The 19,631-nt window shown below is 40.4% G+C and overlaps 1 protein-coding gene and 1 long non-coding RNA gene across 3 annotated transcripts in view; one reads left to right on the top strand and one right to left on the bottom strand.

Annotated features, from left to right (window-relative positions):
* Window positions 1-19,018, top strand: part of LOC119653689 (protein groucho-like) — a 98,928-nt gene extending 79,910 nt beyond the window's left edge. For both annotated transcript variants that reach the window (XM_038058559.1, XM_038058560.1), the window contains exons 6-11: window positions 7,900-8,286; window positions 10,923-11,024; window positions 16,002-16,606; window positions 16,734-16,820; window positions 16,913-17,499; window positions 17,678-19,018. In XM_038058559.1, the coding sequence (XP_037914487.1) occupies window positions 7,900-8,286; window positions 10,923-11,024; window positions 16,002-16,606; window positions 16,734-16,820; window positions 16,913-17,499; window positions 17,678-17,985 (2,076 nt within the window). In that variant the 3' untranslated portion in view covers window positions 17,986-19,018. The remainder of the gene's footprint in view (window positions 1-7,899; window positions 8,287-10,922; window positions 11,025-16,001; window positions 16,607-16,733; window positions 16,821-16,912; window positions 17,500-17,677) is intronic.
* On the bottom strand, window positions 13,534-15,938 carry LOC119653690. The gene is made up of 3 exons (XR_005249738.1): window positions 15,542-15,938; window positions 14,162-14,281; window positions 13,534-14,100 (listed from the first exon to the last, which is right to left on the bottom strand). It is a non-coding gene; the product is annotated as an uncharacterized LOC119653690 (long non-coding RNA).
* Window positions 19,019-19,631: the final 613 nt, after the last annotated feature.

Raw genomic sequence — 19,631 nt, 5'->3', positions numbered from 1 at the left:
CCTCGCTGATCCATCCACTTCTCTAAATTGCAGTCATTGAATAAACTCCGATACTCTTACGCTTTTGTACAATAATTCATTCAACGGGGAAATGCAAAAAAAAAGAACACTTTATCGTTACCATCTTCCCATCATAGCAATCGGCGTCAATATCATCGTCAACATCATAATCATTATCATCATTATCATTTTCATCGTTACAATCAGAGATGATGGAAAATTGTTATGAACGCAACCGCAAAAACCACAGGGTTCAAATTGAATACACAACGTATATGTACACATATATGTACATTACATGGAATGCCTATCGAAGGTGAAAACCCTTAAAAATTCACCGACCCCTAGAATATTTATGAACTTTAACCACAATGCTGGGGTTGAAAACCCCAAACCCAAACGATGTACCAAAAGAGAGACGGGGTGGGGGCAGGCTGCTTCCATATTCGGAAAAATTCAATATCATTGAAATTTGAGAATGAGCTGGGTAGGTATGATATGGTGAAAATATACTTCGGGACGGTTAATTTAGGGCAAGTTGGTTTTTGTACACTCTGCGGTCCTGCACGAATTCTATTGAAACGAAACATCGTGAAAACTTTACCATATCAGACACGAAACAAATGTAACTTCATAAAAGTGGTTCCGTTCAACGTAAGTGCATGTGCAAAACTATTTAAGGACTCTTCCTACTAAGAACGAAATAGCAACAATCAAACATTTATTGTGCTACATACATCGTTCCTGCATCGTCAAACCAAAAATTCTGGCACCGACTTCCAGATTCCATATGTGTGGCAATCCACAAAGGCACAGGAGATATATTTAATGGTTATGATGCGGTTACCTAAAATGTAGACTTACAGCTGACCCCCGAGCCACAATCATCACCACGTCAGGAACATTCGCACATGAAGTATCTACAAATCGAAGTCGGATGAGGTTTATACCGTGTCCTGAATATGAGACCGTCAGTACACCCACAGTTCTCTACCGTAGCCTCTATAAATGTACATTTATATTCACATACAACGAGTTTTAACCGAGACCACAGACAGTTCCAGAATAGTTCGTTCATTCCAACATACTGTCGGATGTTTGTGTCATCTCAAATTGAAATTATCAAAGAAGACGACACAAAATAGGATTATGTCAAGCCATTGCAAATGTGAGGTGGGGGCGAGGATGACGAGAGGTGTATGGTACAAATTCGGTATGCGGTTTTGTGATAGTCAGTCAGGGCGTGGTATTGGGTTTACCAATTGGTTAAATGGCACGGATCGAGCTCAGTTCGATGGTTATTATGGCATATCCTTGTCTGGTTTCAGCCCTTCCAATGTCGTCCTTCCCCCACTGACTATGAGTCCGTCTATTCTGTACCCACATTTGCGTAGTGTATTCAGTTGATGTCGTTTTCTATTTCTACTTCACGCGCTCTCCATAGTAAATTTTATATACGTTGAAATCGTTGCTGTTTGTAGCTCCTCTTCCTCTTCAACATTCCGTATAGGGACTTTGGGTAGAAACCATACTAACCAGTATCCAAATTCAGTCTGGTAATAGTTACCATGGTTTTGGAATTTATCATGCAACGAGGATTAGAGAGAATGTGTAGTTGGTATGGAGAGTGGTTTTGGAACGAAGAAGAAAAGTGGTTGCAGGGGGTTGCATATGGGGTCGTGTAGTGGAACCAGCGTGTTTTGCGGATTTGTGTTTTCGGTTGCATCGATAATAACTATCTAATTATTGATGCAAGCGCTGTATAATAAAGCGCTATTGAGAAATTGTTTGAAATATATGAAAATAGATAGTTTCCATTAGAACAAATGGCCATTTTCGCATTAGCAAAGTGGCCAACTTCAATTAGATTCGGCTTAATCTAATTTTGAAATAATTTGAACTTAAACTCTATGAGTTTTAGGAGATATTTTGATTAAATTGGAAAAACGAAAATGTAGCAACTCATATCTTGGGAATGATGCAAATTTAATTTGGCAAATAACAATCATGGCATCAACTAATGATAGGTTGATAGGTCCAAAGTGAAGATTTCCATTTTGTTATAAACGAACAAATCCTCAATATATTTGAACTAAGTATGAGAAAACCCAAGAAGACGTTTTATTTCTTGTCCTTGTGAAGGTTTTCAGGACAGATATATTTAGACCTAATTTTTTTAAGGAGGCATCTCGGTCAATGTGTGCAAAAAATCAGCTTCATAACCATTGTTTTTGAGTTTTTTACTAGATTATCCCGATACTAGCAATTATTCTACTTCATAATAGATAATATAATATATTATCTTGATTTGCATAATTTTTGACATCCAATTGTCTAATTGAACTAATGATGAACACCCGATCAAAGGTGACTTTCATATGATGTTTTGTTCGTAGAAAAGATACCAATTGAAACTGAAAACTATGTACAGTTATGCGCTGGTGGTTTTACGTGATTACCTACCGTCTCACCCTAACACCACGGTCTTTTTAAGACACAGATTGATTTTGTGACCGCGATCAGAGCTCCGTTGTGACAACCCCAACGGCACCAATGCGGGCTCAGAATTCATACTGGTGGATGCAAGACCTATCTTCAGCCTCTGTCGGCCTAAGAATTACGACACCCGAGTTGGCCAGTGCAACTCCCGAGCTGGCATAGCCACAACCCCCATGAAACTGTAAGCGGTCAACCAGAGATAACCGGCCCGAGAAGACACGCCCCAGGAATTTTTCTAAGACATATGAACTCGGAGAGCTGGACTTGCTAGCTTGTCAATTACCCTTTATCACACTACCCTCATTCCGTAGGTCCAATACCAAGGGACGACGACAACTGGGTGCTTAAGGGGTTCTGACAAGATCCAAACACAGTGAGCTTAGCAGGTCAAGCGGAGTGGCACATTTGTAGCATTAAGAAGCTACTCATCTAAGATTAATCACAAGAAAAACTTTCACTACTTTTTTCAATCTTTTTTCCATTTGGTAGCGATGTTGGTTCGCCTGGATGTTGTTGGAAGATATATGGTAACTAAAAAATCGACCGCGGATGCAGACCAATTTTTCTGATTAGTATTCACATAAAATTGTCTGATCTTGTTATTTAGAACCATAAATGAATTTCGGAAGATTTCCTTCAAATAATGAATTATGTTTATGAAGAAACCATTTCCCCTTAAAGATGAGTTCCAACAAGTTGCTTGAACTTTTGGAAAACAGTTACTTTGAAAGAATGCCAAAAAGTACTTCAAAACTTTATAGTAGAAATGTCAAGCGATGACGGCTTTACGGTTTCTTACCAGGCCAGAGGCAAATCGACAGACGCTGCCTCACCTCTGCCCTGGAAGCATTGTGACCGTAGCGGCTCGCAGATGTTAAATGCTCATTTATATAATTCGTAGAACACGAGATGACTACGAATTACATTGAGCGCAAATCCGCCTTATTGACCAAAGCTGGCCAGAGCTGAAAATATTTTGAGAATGATGGGGTCCTAAGTCCGCATCAACGTAATGCTTAAGCAACTCTTCAAACGCCTCACCTATGTCCTTTTAGCATCTTAACCGAAGGCTCGCTTTTTTAATTCGGAAACATGAAAAGTCTGCGAATTATCTTGACCGCTAATGACCATGACCAAGTCTCTATTGCATGCAACTCCGTGGTCAGCCTTGGGATAAGTGTTTGTTAACGCTATCAGAGATAAGTCGGAACTCAGTCACGTTTCCAGGAAAAATCTCGAGCAAGCCCTTACAAAACAACCACTAGAAATCGAAAAGATTCTCTGGAAGCAGATCCCGGGACCAAAGTGGAGAAACTAACAAACTTAGATTTTACTATGACCTTACCGATAGCATATGAGGGCTTTGCGAAAGTGCCTCAGCAGTTTCGCGGTACAAAAGTATTGGCCTTTGTTCGAAAACATTTTAAAGGACAAAACCTCAACCGAGGCACACCTTAGCTCGATTCTCATAACATTCATATGTTCTTAGCCTCAGTAACATTCCAATGATCAAACTATTTCTAACCTGATTTTTGCATCATAGCTCTTAGTCACAATCACATAACGGAAAAAATCTTTGGCAGAATAGCTAGTGACCGTCAGGGTAACTAATATCCGTTCGCCATCAACTGAATGTGGACTTGAGACTTCCTGCATCCTCAACAGTAAATCCACTTTGGCCTAGTTTGGGTCCAAATATACGACGGATTTCACTTCAATATATTTCGCTTGCCATTAAATATAAATGAAGCGATTGCCACCTGTCGCCACTTTCAGTCACGCTGCTCTCAAGCCAGCGGTGAGGCAGCGTCTGATGAGTTGCCTTTGCCCTGGACGAAACCGTCAATAAACTTTTTTGGAAAGCTTGGGGGTTTAACCCAAAAACCAAGTGGATGCGGACACAGGACTGCCTGCATCCTCAACCAATTTCCAGAATCCTAACCTGTACAGTGTATCTAAAACATCGGAAAGGCCTTCCACAACTGGCTTATCTAAGCTTTGTTCTAGACTTGACGCTGGCAAAAGAGCGGTCGCTAGGGGCCCACGGTTTATAAACACTCCTGCCCAGGAAGAACACATGAAATTGTTGGCAATCCTGTCCCTGGGAATAGGAATTGAACTGATTTTGAAGTCGAAGGGAGTGCGCGAAGTGTTCTCACTGGGTCCGGAGTTTCTCCCTATGATCCTGGTTGCCGGTGTACGTAATAATTGATTAGAGATTACGGAAAATCTCATTAAGCTTGAACTCCCAAAATTAAATGAAATTTTTTAGATAAAGCAATATGAAAGGAAATCTTGTAATCAATCAATACAGATAAGACCCCATAGAGACCTAAAAATAAGATGTTTATCCAGGCGATTGATGCGCTCCGATCATCTCCCTCAAAGAGGGAAATCTGATTTCCAACAGAATGAGCATATTGGAGCTATGGGTTGAGTACTTTGATGAACTACTGAACAACCAGAACATCGGCGAGTTGGAGGTCCCGCCAACTGGAGACGGCGGACAAATACTGCCACCACCAAGTATAGGAGAAACAGTCCGTGCAATTCATCGGCTTAAAAATTTATAAGTCGGCAGGAGCCGATGGAATTACAGCCGAATTGAAAGCTCAAGGTATGGGACAGCGAATCAATGCCTGACGATTGGCAACAAGGCGTTATCTGTCTCATACATAAAATGAGAGATATCATACAGTGCAGCAATTATAGAGGTATCATGTTGCTGAGTACCATCTATAAGATATTCTCCGATATCTTGCTATCTGCCAAAACATCATTGATGATCATCATCTTATTCAATGAAAGTGACAGCAATAAAGGGGATACCTTGAAACATTCCTTCTGCCCACCCTCTCTGAGTCGACCTCAGGGATGAAGAGGAACAAATAAAATATTGCCCTGTCTGTCGAAATCACGTGGAAAGCACTCGTGATGAAGAGCACTCATTCATAAAAGACAAGATATTTCCAACATGATCTTACATACAATCAGCTTCATTCGACAATAATTTCATTTGAAAATTTATGAAGTATTCCATGGTATAAACCCTAGTTTTCAAGTACTTTAAAATAGACTCCCAACTACTGAGCAATTCCTTGGACCTGGCTGAAAGTGAGCCATTGTCAATAATATCCGATCTCAAAGAAACGCAATCATATACCTGAGAACATTGCAGGGATACTGTATAGTACAGCTCACAATAGGCTTCCTTTTTGAAAGAAATACACATTTATTTGATAAATTTACATATCCCCAAACCAGTTTCAGCTTCTCCAATTTATTTCAACCTCTAGCAGTTACAAAAACTAAGAAAAATTGAATGTATGGATTCAAACTTAATACCTCTGCAATTATCTCCAATAATAAACAAATTAATATGATTAATCGATCGCCTTAATCAAGTGTTTCGCACGTTCTATTGCCTCTAATTCAATTGAATTATGGAAAGTAGCTTCTGTGCAGCTATGCTTCTTAGAACTGCAGAGTTGTCCATGAACGTCTCAGGATCCGTACAACGCGTAAAATAACAAAGCTCTACTTAATCATCACAGAACTTCTGCCACGGATTACTCCGATTGTAAGCAAATTAACCATTCCTCAACCACCAAAAACTACCACGGCAACGACGATGACTACGAGTACGTCTAAAACCAACACTATGTGCTTCACGTGGTTGCTGCTGACACCGTATTAAGTTCCTGAATTATTCATCACCCTTAAGGGAATTTAGCTCCTTGGTCTCGGCTCGTATCTCATCCTACTCTCGTCTTACCACTTCACCCTGTGTCTGGTGTCCTAGTCAAAGCAAAGGAAACTACCAACTAGAAGCATTACGAATTCGGCAAGGAGCATGTTAAATTAGTTTCCACCCGACTTCAGTGTGGTAGATTTGGTTGACCTCATACTCCCTGCTCCCTTTGCTTGTCTGCTTACTGTACATATACCCAATAAGTCTGTATGGTTAGCGGTTTCGTTCATTCCCTCGGAAACGGCATACAAGTTTTACCATCATCCACTCGGTTTAGGGAAACGACTGCAGGGCTTTTGGCTCGCCAGTGTTCTTCAGTTTCTTAGTTCTTGCGGTTATTTGTAATGAGCTCAGGGATTTCAGTCCTCTCTGTTGTTGCAGTCTTGGCGGTTTTGGATCTAGTCGCATTATATATTGATGGTATTAGCATGTTGATGTTCCCGAGGAAGAACAGGCGGAATGGAATGCATGAAGGTCCTTGAAGCTGTTCAACTGGAAACTCTTAATTGGAACTAGCGCCTTGGTGTTGTCGTTTAATTTTGAAGGAAACACAATGTTTTTGGATTATACACATCTGCTGACTTTTCAATGCCTAATTCATACTCAATCAAACATGTTTTATCTTCGTATGCTTGTGGGAAGAAGATACCCTTTCAGATATGTGGACTCATCCGATATTATGAATACAATGAAATCTAATTCTTGTCAGACCGAGAGGAGGCACCTTAAGTTACTTCTTCGGCACTCAAACGAAAGCTCGCCAACCCTAACGTAACCCCTAACATTCGTTCATTAAGGCAATAAAAAATTCATTAGCAATAACTTTGTCTGCTTTTGTGCTTCCCTCTCACATTGTTGCTAATATTCAGTCACACTTCAGATTCGATTGTCTTACCAATTGACAAATTTTCGAACGTAGGAGATGTCTTCCTTCTCCCTGCCGTTTCGACTCCCCTCCGGTCCCATTAGGACTTAAACTTAAATAACTTTGCAGAATAGTCTTAGAGAAGGAGGTGGAAATGTTCTGGCTCTTGCACTTGTATACCCTGAGTTGTACACGGAATACCGTGAACCCTTATCACGTTATAGAATTAAATTCATTGTGAATTGATAGTCTGTGGAGGATATGCTGATAGGGTAATTGATACAGCGATTAACTTTGATGATTAATTAAGTGCTATGCTCTGCCGCCGGGTCGTACTGACTGTCGTCTTCTACTGCCTGAATGTCTTGATATGTCTGTCTTCGAAGTAGGTGGATTGAAGTAGGCATCCGATGTGCCTTGTCGGCAATTGGTTATATGGTAATTACATACATGGTCCGAAGTAGATTCTGTAGATTTCTTGTTACATTGTAATTAGCACTTTGCTGATTATTACCCTGGATTAAGTTCTACAAGCCTCTTTGCTGATACTTGATTTTGGTGAAGGGAACATTTACTTATATTGAAGGTCATAGTGTTGACCTCAAGTATATCGATATGGTTATGAGATTGAGGAGATCATAGAATACTAATTTATTTATTATTTAACATTTGTATTCTGTATGAAGTTGTAGAATTCAGTTCATTCCAATAAGTAATCTAATATATTTTAATATAAATTTTCAAGCTCTAATAAACTGTTTTCTTTTCCATTTACTATTAACAGACGGAAATATCGAAACGTTTGAATGCGATAATTGGTCAAATCATTCCATTTCTTACGCCTGATCACCAACAACAAGTTGCGACGGCTGTCGATCGTGCAAAACAGATAACAATGTCCGAATTAAACACAATAATTGGACAACAAAGACCAGATTTACCGCGGCTTCTACAGCAGATGCATACGCAGCAGATACCTGGTCATGCAGCCGCACCGCCCATGCCTTTACCAATGCCACATCCAGGAATGACACCAGGTGCATTGGCCAGTGGTCAATTGGGTATCCCCACTGCCCCATCACAACATCCCTTGGCCGTATTGAAACAGGAAATCAATCGGCCCGACGACGCTAAAAGCTCAAGTGGCATGAGTGTGAGTGAGGAAAGACATGTAAGTATTAAAATTAAAATATGCTATAATTGGATTTTATTAATTTAAGGGGACCCGTTAACACAGGTTAAAAAGAATCCAACCTATACAATATATCGGGCACATGGTTTTTTTCTAAACGGAGGAACCGAAGTTCCAGTTCTCAGGACTAGTAGTCCCATTTCCAGTATCTATCCCCTTAAGCCAATCGTAAACATTCATAATCGCAGCCGGTATTTGAGCCCGGCGTACGACGTCGAGGTCCTGAAACTGACACTTCACCACCAACACATGGATATAATCAGTATCATGTCTGCCTAAAAATATGTTTACTATATACGTCTATGTTAAAATACTGGGTTCGGCAGGAAAGTATCGCGGTGTTGAAAAGACGCACCGGTTTCCGACTGTATTTGAACATATTTCCCTCCATTTTAGTAGGGACAATTAAATTATTAATTGCGAAAAACCAGATTGCTTATATAGCGCCAAATTATCCACAATGCTCTCAAGCATAGCAGAAGGTGTCCGTGATAATTGTAAGAGTTTGTCTGCGTAAACATGATGAAAGGTCAGAGGAAGTATAACCACCATGCAATTCAGCAATGTTGTCTTAAAAAACGGTGGCCAGCGAAGACGTTTCTCTCGAAATTGTTCCACGATCGGTGCAATCTTATATCGTTCATGGATATTCTCTCAGATGTGATCATGCCGTGTTACGTTGCTGGTTCAACGTTACTTCTTCGTCTCCATTACCGCCGTTCATTGTCTTTTATAGTCGGCCAACACTCAGAACGGGCGAACGACAGTGCGATAAATTTTGGATTTGAGTAGTTCGTTGATACTTCGGTCACCAGTTGTAGAACGCCAATTCATCCAATTTGTGCTAATTCATGAAATAATTCCAATTCCATAACGCAGTTCACCATTCGCTGATAGTACTGATCCAAGATATTTAAGTCGCTCAGTTCTAGAGAGTTCACTGGCACCTACAGTGATAGTATCCGTTTGATTAGGCTTGGTTGTTGAAAACTCTGTTTTATTCAGATTCAATCTAAGGCCTTGTTGCGTGAAGTAACCATTCCATTTTTGACTAATTTGCTCGAGATCTGCTTTACTATGAGACGCTAGAAAAACATCATCTACATAAAGTCGTGGATCGTGCGTTGGACATCCCATGTAACATGTCCATAACAAGAATAAAGAGGAGTGGTGAGAGGGCGTTTCCTTGATGAACATCGACAGGGAAACGAAGCGGTTTTGGTATACCAGCCGCACTTCAACCTTTCCTTTTCGGATCGTGATAGAACAATTGTACCCAGCGCAAGAGTTCTTCTGGTGCTACGTGATGCCGTAGAATATACTAGATGAGCTCGTGAGGCACAGATAATTCAAATTTCATATTTTTTGGAAAAGAGAAAACTTTATCCTGAATATTTCGAAATATTGTCAGAATCGGTCATGCTTCGAATGAACGAGCATCCGCAACTCACTTTTCATCATACTTTCTTCTTTTTCTAACTGGTTTTTATGGACTTTTATTTAATAGAATTACAATAAGGTGCTACCATCCAGTAAAATTCTGGTCGCAGTCTGGCTAATTCCGATTAAAAGATAAGGGCTTGAGATAGTGCATGCTGAGAACTTTTTACGGTAGTCAAAATCGAAGTAATACCCAAAGTTGCAATACAACTTTGGACTTCAGATTTCTCAAGATTTTTACTTGATGTAGCATGCACGATTCTGCGCCATTTTGTGACGTGTTAAAGTGTGTGTACCTTGACTGCTTTACGTTCGTGACTTCAATTAGCACAGCCAAGTCATCCCTGTAAATGTAGTTGCCTTCGTCCAGAACATGCTTTGCTACTGCCGATTTTATCACGTTTTCGTCCCTTTCCTCCTTTGGCGGCTATCTCTACTCCCTCAGATGTTCCCTCAACGTCGTATTCATGAACCTTTTAGTTTCTCCTATAAGGACTTATTGCAACAAGGACAGAATATCGGGTACATTCCACTTTTTCTCCAGAGATATTGTCCTTGATAAAGGCTAACCTGTTTTTTAGTTGGTACCCGGCGTTAGTAGAAATTACTTCCATCCCAATCCCATAGGGTTCGCAGTTGATGTGACTTTATTTTCATTTTAAAGAACCTCAGCTCAATCGTTACCCAGTGGTAAAAAGTTGATCTATAAAGTTTTAGATAAAATGTTGAAAAAATGCAGAATTTGAAATAGAAAATTCTCAATTTAAAATAATGAACTCCGAAATTAGTTCGAAAAATGCTTAAGCTGGTTTGGAATTCTCTGAAATTGTTTTGGAAAGATTTGAAAAATTTTCAAAAGTCAAATTGACTTTCAAAACACTTTACTTCACTATATGAGGAGACATCGCGTGGATATTTTTAGGAAAGTGATAAAGAAGGTGTAAGTTTTTCGGGTACTAATTGCGATCAGTTCAATACCGTCCGGCGCTTAAAAATAATACAATAAAAGCCTCCAAAACCAATGTTGAGATTCAACAAAAGCCCCCCTTAAATTTCCAAAGTCCACACATATTTATAGCCCCAAAATTACTTGTCATACATTCTTTGTAACTCGTTTCACAAATCGTTCAATTACCTTATTCTTACCATACATTTCCATTTTTCTCCATTTACAGCGCAGTTCGATATCACCTGCTGATCGAGATAAGTACAGGCCACGATCTCCCGAACAGCATGACCTGAAGAAAGTGAAGAAGGAGGAAAAAGACATGGGACATGTAAGAACAATTTGATTAATCGAACTTTAGTGTTATCGTGCATGATGTGTAACGCGTGTGAGTGTTTGATTGCTTTATGATCATCGACAAAAGGAGACTACAACACCACCAAAGGGCGGACGTGTCGATGAGAAGCTTATATGCCTGTAATGAGATTCAATTCCAGTACCTCGAAAACACCATGTAAGGCAAATAGTTGGGCCTAATCAATGCTAAGACAAGGGCCTTGTAAGGGAAATGTACATTCCCGATATGGAATTCCAGAGCTGCAGGGAGATGTTTTCCTTGTTCTATGTTGCTTTGGTTTTTTCAGCCCATAAAACCGGACACAGATCGGATCCTCTCCGGCAACTACTGCTTCGACCTCATTTGGAACAAGTCCAACTTTGTGCTACCTCCAAACAAGATACACTATCGACACGATCCTCGACCATGTACAATCATTCATATATGATCCACACGATCATTAACATCACGATCAGATCGTGTACTAATGATAATCCATTTGAATGGTCCACATGGAGGAGGTGTATCATTTGAAAAATCATGTTTAACAGTTACGCCGAGCATCCGTCGTAACAACATCTCAAAGCACAACTTGCAAACAACATCATGTTCCTTTGTTATGTTTCTTCATCGTTAATTGATGTTGATGTTGAGCTTGTACCTTTTTCATGGCTTTTTGGTGTTGCTTTCGCGGGGCCACAATGAATCTCACCCGTAATTGAATAGCAATTCAACCTGACGCTGTAAGCAACAGCAAATCGCTCTTGTGTGATTCATGGTGGAATTTTCGTAGGCGTACGCTGGTAATCTTGCACACTCTTGTGTTAGATTTGAAATATGCCCGGGGGAAATTAGTATTAAGTGAATCGGAATGGAATAATAATAGGACAGGTAGTAAGAGTAAGTAGTGATGGACGTGAGGTATTTATCGATCATTAGTAGTGCTTAATGTTTCGCTTTAATGGGATATAATATGTAGTTACGTGTAGCGTCTACTAGAGGCAGTTAGGTAGGTGATATTATGGACCTGTTTTGCCAACGAATTGTATATTAATTTGATCGGAGTTGTTCCTGTTGCGATAGTAACTTGCTTAGCAGCTTTCCACAAAGTCAAAATTGTTGAATCCGCCGTGGCGTCGCCCCTAGCTACAAACCAATGAAACGATCGACTTTGTTATCTTCAAACATCCATGATATTAGTTATCTATTCGAAAAACCAATAAATAAACTCTTAATTCCCAACCAAATTTCCAAAAAAAAAACCAAAACTGTTGATAATGCTCTGTAAATTCCGCAAGGAAACTATCCAAAAAATGAAAACCTATCTAAAGCACATTCCATTGCAACCTATATAAAGCTTTTGAATCCTTCATTGGATAATTCAGAATTTTTTTATGTTCATATACTAGGATGCCTAATAGTGCAATGCAATGGGGCAAAGTCAAGAAAATATAGGATTGAGCAGCAGGTCCATACGATCTTTAGCAGAAATTTTTGCCACAGGCACAGCTGTTTCCATAACAACCCATTGCGTAATATTTTCTAAACTTCCAGCTACAAAGCTCTGAACTTGTGGAAGAAATTTTAAATGTACGACACCTCTTATAAAGAAAACAAGTCAGGAGGCTGATTTCATGATCAGTTTTTGAGAACGGGTCGTTGAAGTAATTGGCCCCTTTCCAGAACCCCACACTTCCCTCTTTTGCAACCAATGGTCAAACTAATATCTGCTTCGAAAAATACTAATGGAGACCTTTCATTTGATATCCCACATGACTATATTTGATGAAAAAAATGTTATCCGGTTTGTGTATGGAGTTCAAGAGGCGGCCGAATGGACAAGGTTAATTGACAGGCCTGTTGAAAAGTGTATGATTGCCGTAATACTCTTAACTGAACCTACGACTGACTGCCCTCGTATGACATCAAAATCCTGCTACAGAACTTCAACACAGAAATTGGAAGGGAGAATAATTGTAGAGGGGTGACTTGGGGGCTATAGTTTCAATGGCACCGCTAACAAAATTGGACAAACTTAGTTGATTTTACATAAAATAAGAACATGATTGCATTCTATTCGCTTCCTAAATAACTATATTCATAAATATTCGTAAGCGTTACTTGACGCTCTCACCTCCAATCAGACAGACCATCAAATCGCACTATTACTAACAAAGTTATAAAAGGTCAAAGTTGTCACTTCTTTGGAAATTCAATATCAATGTCAATATCCCCCGGAAGTGGATATTTTCACATAATATATGCGTATATTACGTATTACGTACTAATGGGACAAATTCACACCCTAATGTCTTTATAAAAGAAGTACACAAAACCTTTCATACCTGAACGGTCCAGCTTCCGGTTTCCCGAATTGTTTTGTAGCTAGAAACGCTCATCACTACTTCAAATAGAATTATTTTGTTCACGCAGGATACAGGATAGTAGAATTCGTTGCCATGCTCATAGAATAATAGTCTTCTTCAATCCTTTCACTGTGCAATATTTGCTGTTGACACTTTGTTCTTCAAAATCCTTCACACAACAAAATTCGCCAGATTAAGGTCAGGGGAATATGATGCACACATTTGCACACAAAGTCCTGCTAGGACACAAATCACTCTGACTTGAAATGATTGTAGTGTGTAGCGTTTATTTTGTATCCCTCAGTCAGTGAAGAATGTTCTTACAAGTGAGCGTTATCCAAATCAAATCAATTTTTGCTTCCGATACGCCAACAAATACTCTTTTTCAACAGTTTTGCGATGAGAGAGATAGATCCGACAGTATGGTAAAAATTTTCTTATCAGAAATGACCAGATTATTCAATTCGAAGCGTGCGTGTGCTGTTCAAACCTAATTTTTACTGAACAGCTGCCAAGTCTTGTACTTTTTGAATTTTGTAGGGCTTCACGTATAATTTATTTTTAGAAATCCTGAAGGCAACATCCAAAAGCCCGTATCACAGCAATGATGCATTTCAACGCAAACTGTGTGCGATCATACGAAATTATGTTGCTACATCCCCGATTATCGCAAACACTTCAAGTAATGACGCAGCGGTTCCTAGCTACAGAGAAATATAGTTGGTAAATGGATAACAGTACAAATCTACAATAGGCCAGACTTACCGGATAGGTCCTTTTGATTGTAGCACTGGTTACGTTGGTAGCTTTTTGCACTTCTATGTATAGTCCAACTCTTCAGCGTGTTCAGCGCTTTATGGAAATTTTGTGAGGTTAATCCCATGGCTGAAATTACAATTAAGGATATTTTAAAAAATGTTAGGCAGTGACGGCTTTACAGTTTCTTACCAGGGCAAAGGCAAATCATTAGAAGCTGCTTTACCTCTGCCCTGGGAGCAGCGTGACCGAAGCGGCTCGCAAATGTTAAGTGCTCCTTTATATAATTCGCAGGACACAACATGACTACGAATTATATTAAGCGCAAATCCGCCAATTCTATTGAGCCTGGCCTTGGGGCTTGGCCAGAGCTGAAAATATTTTTTTGGGAATTGTGGGGTCCTAAGTCCGCATCAATCATCGTCGTCATTATCCATTTGGTCCGGTCCGGCATCAAATTGATGCGGACTTAGGACCCCGTAATTCTCAAAAAAGTTAAGGATACTGTTTAGGATAGAGGGGCGTAGTTCCAGATCTTTTTTTGCACCTTTGCCATGATCTTATTTTTCCCGAATGGCTGAGTGTTCAGGATAAGATCCAGAGTAGCGTTAGTTCACGGTGTCTGCCAGTGCCTAAAAGCAGCTCCACTGAAGTTTCACATTAAGACATGCATGCGCGCCTTTACGGTAACCAAACTCGAAAATGTGAATGTGTGGCGAAGGGGGTTTGGTAAATCCTTGTGTCAGTTGCGTTATAACCAGAATATTAAATACAAGTTTGAGGAAACTCGTCAATTCAGGGAAAGAATATATAGAAAACAAAAAAAGAAAGTATTAGTTACACTGCGCGCGTGTAGTCGGTTAATTTGTTACTCTTCCACGTAAACCTTACACAGTCAGAACATCTCCATATTTAATGGCCGGAAAATGCCGAGACAGGGAGGGCAGCACTTCATCTACATTTGGAGCTGAAGAAATATTAGATAAAGATGTGATTCGCTTTAGATTTTCCTTCCTCAATCACGACTTTACCGTCTCCGCGGTCGAGCTGATTTTTTTCGTTTGGTTTCTAATTTTGCTACGCGCATGTTTAAAAACTTCTCCAGGATTTCTCTAAACTGACATTTTAGATTCTGGTAATAATGCGGCTTGTATTTAGACGCGTGAAATTTTGCACTCAAAATGAGAGACACACGTAGTGTCTAAAAGGAACACGTCCCCTTGATTATCTAGTTCGGCTAGTAAAGAGGCGAATAAGCACGTACTAACGGCACACTTTAATGGAGCTACTTTTAGGCGGACTTTTTTGTTTTTCAGATAATTTTGTGCTTGTGCTTGACCCGGATTACACTTCATATCAGAACATCACTTAATGCCTAAAATTAAGCACCTTGAACTTTTCAACAACTTTCTGTCATCACTAATCAAACTGCCAACTATTCGCTTCTACCCTTACGTTACTAGTCAGTTTTCAGCCAGATCAGCTCCACCCTTAGCGGTAATTTTTTATTAGAAATCCCAGCTCTTTGTTTTGTTATCAGCTACCGAGTCAAGAGAAATGATACCACCGCTCACAAATTACTGTAAAGGTTACCCGCTAAGGTTAGAGAAAGCCGAACTCTAGAATGAATTCTCTCTTTCCCCTTTTCTCTTCACTAATGCCGATTGCTCATCAACTTGAATAACGGGCCGACAAATAGCTCCGTCTCAGCTATCAGTGCTAGCGCAATCCCAGCGCCAGTATATGTCGCCTGTACAGCATATGATGCTCTTCATGTAATTTGGAATGGGTCAAAATTACTGAAATAAATAGATTTCCGAAATATCAATCTTTTTTTTTATCTTTTCAGCAATCCGATGGTGAAAAATCAGATCAAGATCTTGTCGTCGACGATGCTTCCGAGATTAATCCTTTATCACCGGTTCCAAATCAGCATCATAGTAACGGTACAGCATCGCCTCGTGAAAACGGCATGCTTATGAAAAAATTCGACCATTCAGACCGCGATCGTGTTGGCGGAGGTGGAGCTCATTCGCCTCGTTCCGGTACATCATCAAACGCATCAACTCCTTCGAATAAAAAACTTGAGGAGAAACCATCGACTCCTATCGCCAAACCGGTGACACCAACAAATTCTAACCCATCGGCTAATGGATTAGGCCTTGGTGCACCACCACCCGCTGGAAGTCTAGTGAAAGCTGTGGCTAAGCCTCCTGTTCTCAACCCGGCCGGCTATCCTCCCTATTTGGGGCAATTGAACGGTGCAGCTGGACCGCACGAGTTACAAGCAGCGTATGGAGCAGCAGCAGCTGCTGCGGCAGGAGTGCATAATAATCTACCCCCAGGAATGAATAACTTTCCACGTGCCCCGATGCAGGTCGGTTTCGATCCGCATCCACAGATGAGAGCACCGCATCTTGGACCGCCGTTAGGAACAATACCGGGTGGCAAGCCGTGAGTTTGTATATATTTTACTTTGAATGTATTGGTGTTGTCTAAAAGATGAATCCAGTAGAGTTTCTTCGATTTATTCCCCATTTCGAAAAGTAATGAAATTAATTAAAACTTTACTCCATTTCAGAGCCTATTCCTTTCACGTAACGGCTGAAGGTCAAATGCAACCGGTGCCTTTTCCGCCTGATGCCCTGATAGGGCAAGGAATACCACGGTGAGTTTAACTTCTTCTCCGCCATTTATTCTGATAATTTCTGAATGCCAGTGTCGAATGGATTTCTTAACATTCTTCTTATACATTTCCAGCCATGCCCGCCAAATCAACACTTTGCCACATGGCGAGGTGGTTTGTGCTGTCACAATATCGAATCCCACAAAGTACGTGTACACGGGTGGCAAAGGTTGCGTGAAAGCGTGGGATATCTCACAGCAGGGTATTAAGAATCCCGTCTCACAATTAGACTGCCTTCAACGTGATAATTATATTAGATCGGTGAAATTACTTCCGGACGGACGAACATTGATTGTTGGCGGTGAAGCCTCCAATCTTTCCATTTGGGATCTCACTAGTCCGCAGCCACGAACCAAAGCGGAATTGACCTCCAGTGCACCCGCTTGCTATGCCCTCGCGATCTCACCCGACTCGAAGGTGTGCTTCTCGTGTTGTAGCGATGGAAATATCGCCGTCTGGGATCTACACAATCAAACGCTAGTCAGACAATTCCAGGGTCATACCGACGGAGCTTCCTGCATCGACATCAGTGCAGATGGCACGAAACTGTGGACTGGCGGTTTAGATAATACCGTGCGATCATGGGATCTACGCGAAGGAAGACAATTGCAACAACATGACTTCACATCGCAAATCTTCTCGCTGGGCTACTGTCCAACAGGTAGGAAAAGTTACTTTGTAGTCGCTGATCTTAGACAATTATCTAGTTTACCAGTTGATACCATTTTCAATCCACTGAAAAACGTTCCCCTCAACCGAATCGTGGCCAGATCTACAATTGAGACATTCGCATTATTTTCCCTGATCTTGCTTTAACCACTCGATTTTCTCATTTCCAGGTGAATGGCTAGCAGTCGGCATGGAAAATTCTAATGTAGAAGTTCTACACGCCACAAAACCAGACAAGTATCAACTTCATCTGCACGAGAGCTGTGTACTTAGCTTGAAATTTGCTGCTTGCGGCAAATGGTTTGTGTCGACGGGGAAAGATAATCTCTTGAATGCCTGGCGAACACCGTATGGTGCTTCAATATTCCAATCGAAGGAATCGTCTTCGGTACTGAGCTGTGACATTTCGGCTGACGATAAATATATTGTAACTGGATCGGGCGACAAGAAGGCGACTGTCTATGAGGTCATCTACTAAAATCAAGGCAGATCTTAATCGAGAATCAGCTCGTGAGGCAGCAACTACGGCAGTTCGGTCCTCTTTGTTAGAATACATTATACTCAGCCCAAACTATATTGTTTTTGTTGTTATTATATTATATATTATTTCTAGGACTTCGCCCTTCTACTCCTGATAAAAGCTTATATTTTTCATAGATTACCCACTTGTTGTATGTAGGCAATGCAGCTCCAATTATTGCTACTTGTAAAGTTAGTTCCGTAAGGCTTGTATGAAAGTTGTATCTAAAGATTTTAGATGTAAGTCTAGTAGCACGAATATATTCTAAGAGTCTAGTTTGTCGATCCTTAACCGTGGATGATTTTAATTCATTCAATACCCAGACATTTCCGCGTAGAAGCGATCACTTATCTGCACCGATCGGCACATGTTCTGCTTGAATATTGACTCGATCCTTTATTGATCGTTCTATCAGATTACGTTGCCAATCCTTACTAGAGTAGACAATACCTTTGAATTCTGCATCGTAGAGTACAGATAGGTGTGCGCTTGGCAACGAGCCGTTGTGCTTATTTGCCTTGGATTTTTAGTGATCATCATCTTAAATATTTCTTAAACGCATTGGAAACATTTCACTGTTCACTTCCATCCTCCTTGAATTACTTAGTCTTGGTATAGGCTTCCATTAAATAAGTTTTCACTTACTGTAAGTAAGATAAAAAGTCAACACAGCAGCCTGCACTACTTGAGATAGAAGGCTAGCAACCGAAATTCTATGAAATTCTATGGTCAAGTGAAATATGTTGAATTGAATAGTTAAAGTAGACCGACCTTGATTGGAGGGGATTATTGTGAATATTTTAAAGACGCCATATGTCTGTAGTCTTTAAGAAGGAAACATAAAGTGTATAAGCAAAGATCTATGTAAACAAAAGTTAAGGTTATAGTTTGTAAGCCAATAAGAGAGAAAGCAGATAAAACGAAAAAGAAAATCAATGTAAAATGTAAACTTAAGTGTTTTTAATAAAAAAAGTATAATATTGAATAGAAATGATCGCTTTTTTCTTGAACTTGTTTCTTCAGCATTTTTAACGAATTGCAAGCTAACGAATATCTACAGTTGTCCTGGCGATTTTACGTGAACACCCGCCGTGTTCATCTAACCCCACGGTCTTCTTAAGACACGGATTGATGTGGTGACCACAATCAGAATCCCACTGTGGCAAGTCCAGTGGTACCAGTTTATACTGAGCGCAGGCTTAGTATTCATACTGGTGGATGCAATACATATCTTAAGCCTCTACTGAACTAAGAAGGACAGCACCTGAGTTGTACAGCGCATATCCACGCTTGAGCCCACAAGAAGCTCTGTACACGATGTGGACATAATCACAACTCCCATGAAAGTGCAAGTAACCTGGCTGAGAACATATCCTCCAGGAATTCTCTTAAAACAGCCTGACAGGGCTTTCTCGATCCCCATGGTACGAGATAACCTCTGGTGAGTCTTCATGACCGTAGCCACTTCAAATGAATCCCCGCGCAAACTTGGGTCCCATCGCCCAAGGTCTTGGAGCATTTGGCTCCTGCATCACGACCAACAAGTTGATGTGCATTCAGTCTTTCTCGGTGTCACCACGTGGAAGTTCTCTTTGGCCACTTGG

This window comes from Hermetia illucens, chromosome 4 (genome assembly GCF_905115235.1).
Source record: "Hermetia illucens chromosome 4, iHerIll2.2.curated.20191125, whole genome shotgun sequence".
NCBI lineage: Eukaryota > Metazoa > Arthropoda > Insecta > Diptera > Stratiomyidae > Hermetia > Hermetia illucens.
The sequence above is the reverse complement of the archived record's forward strand: the minus strand, read 5'-3'. Positions and strand labels throughout refer to the sequence as shown.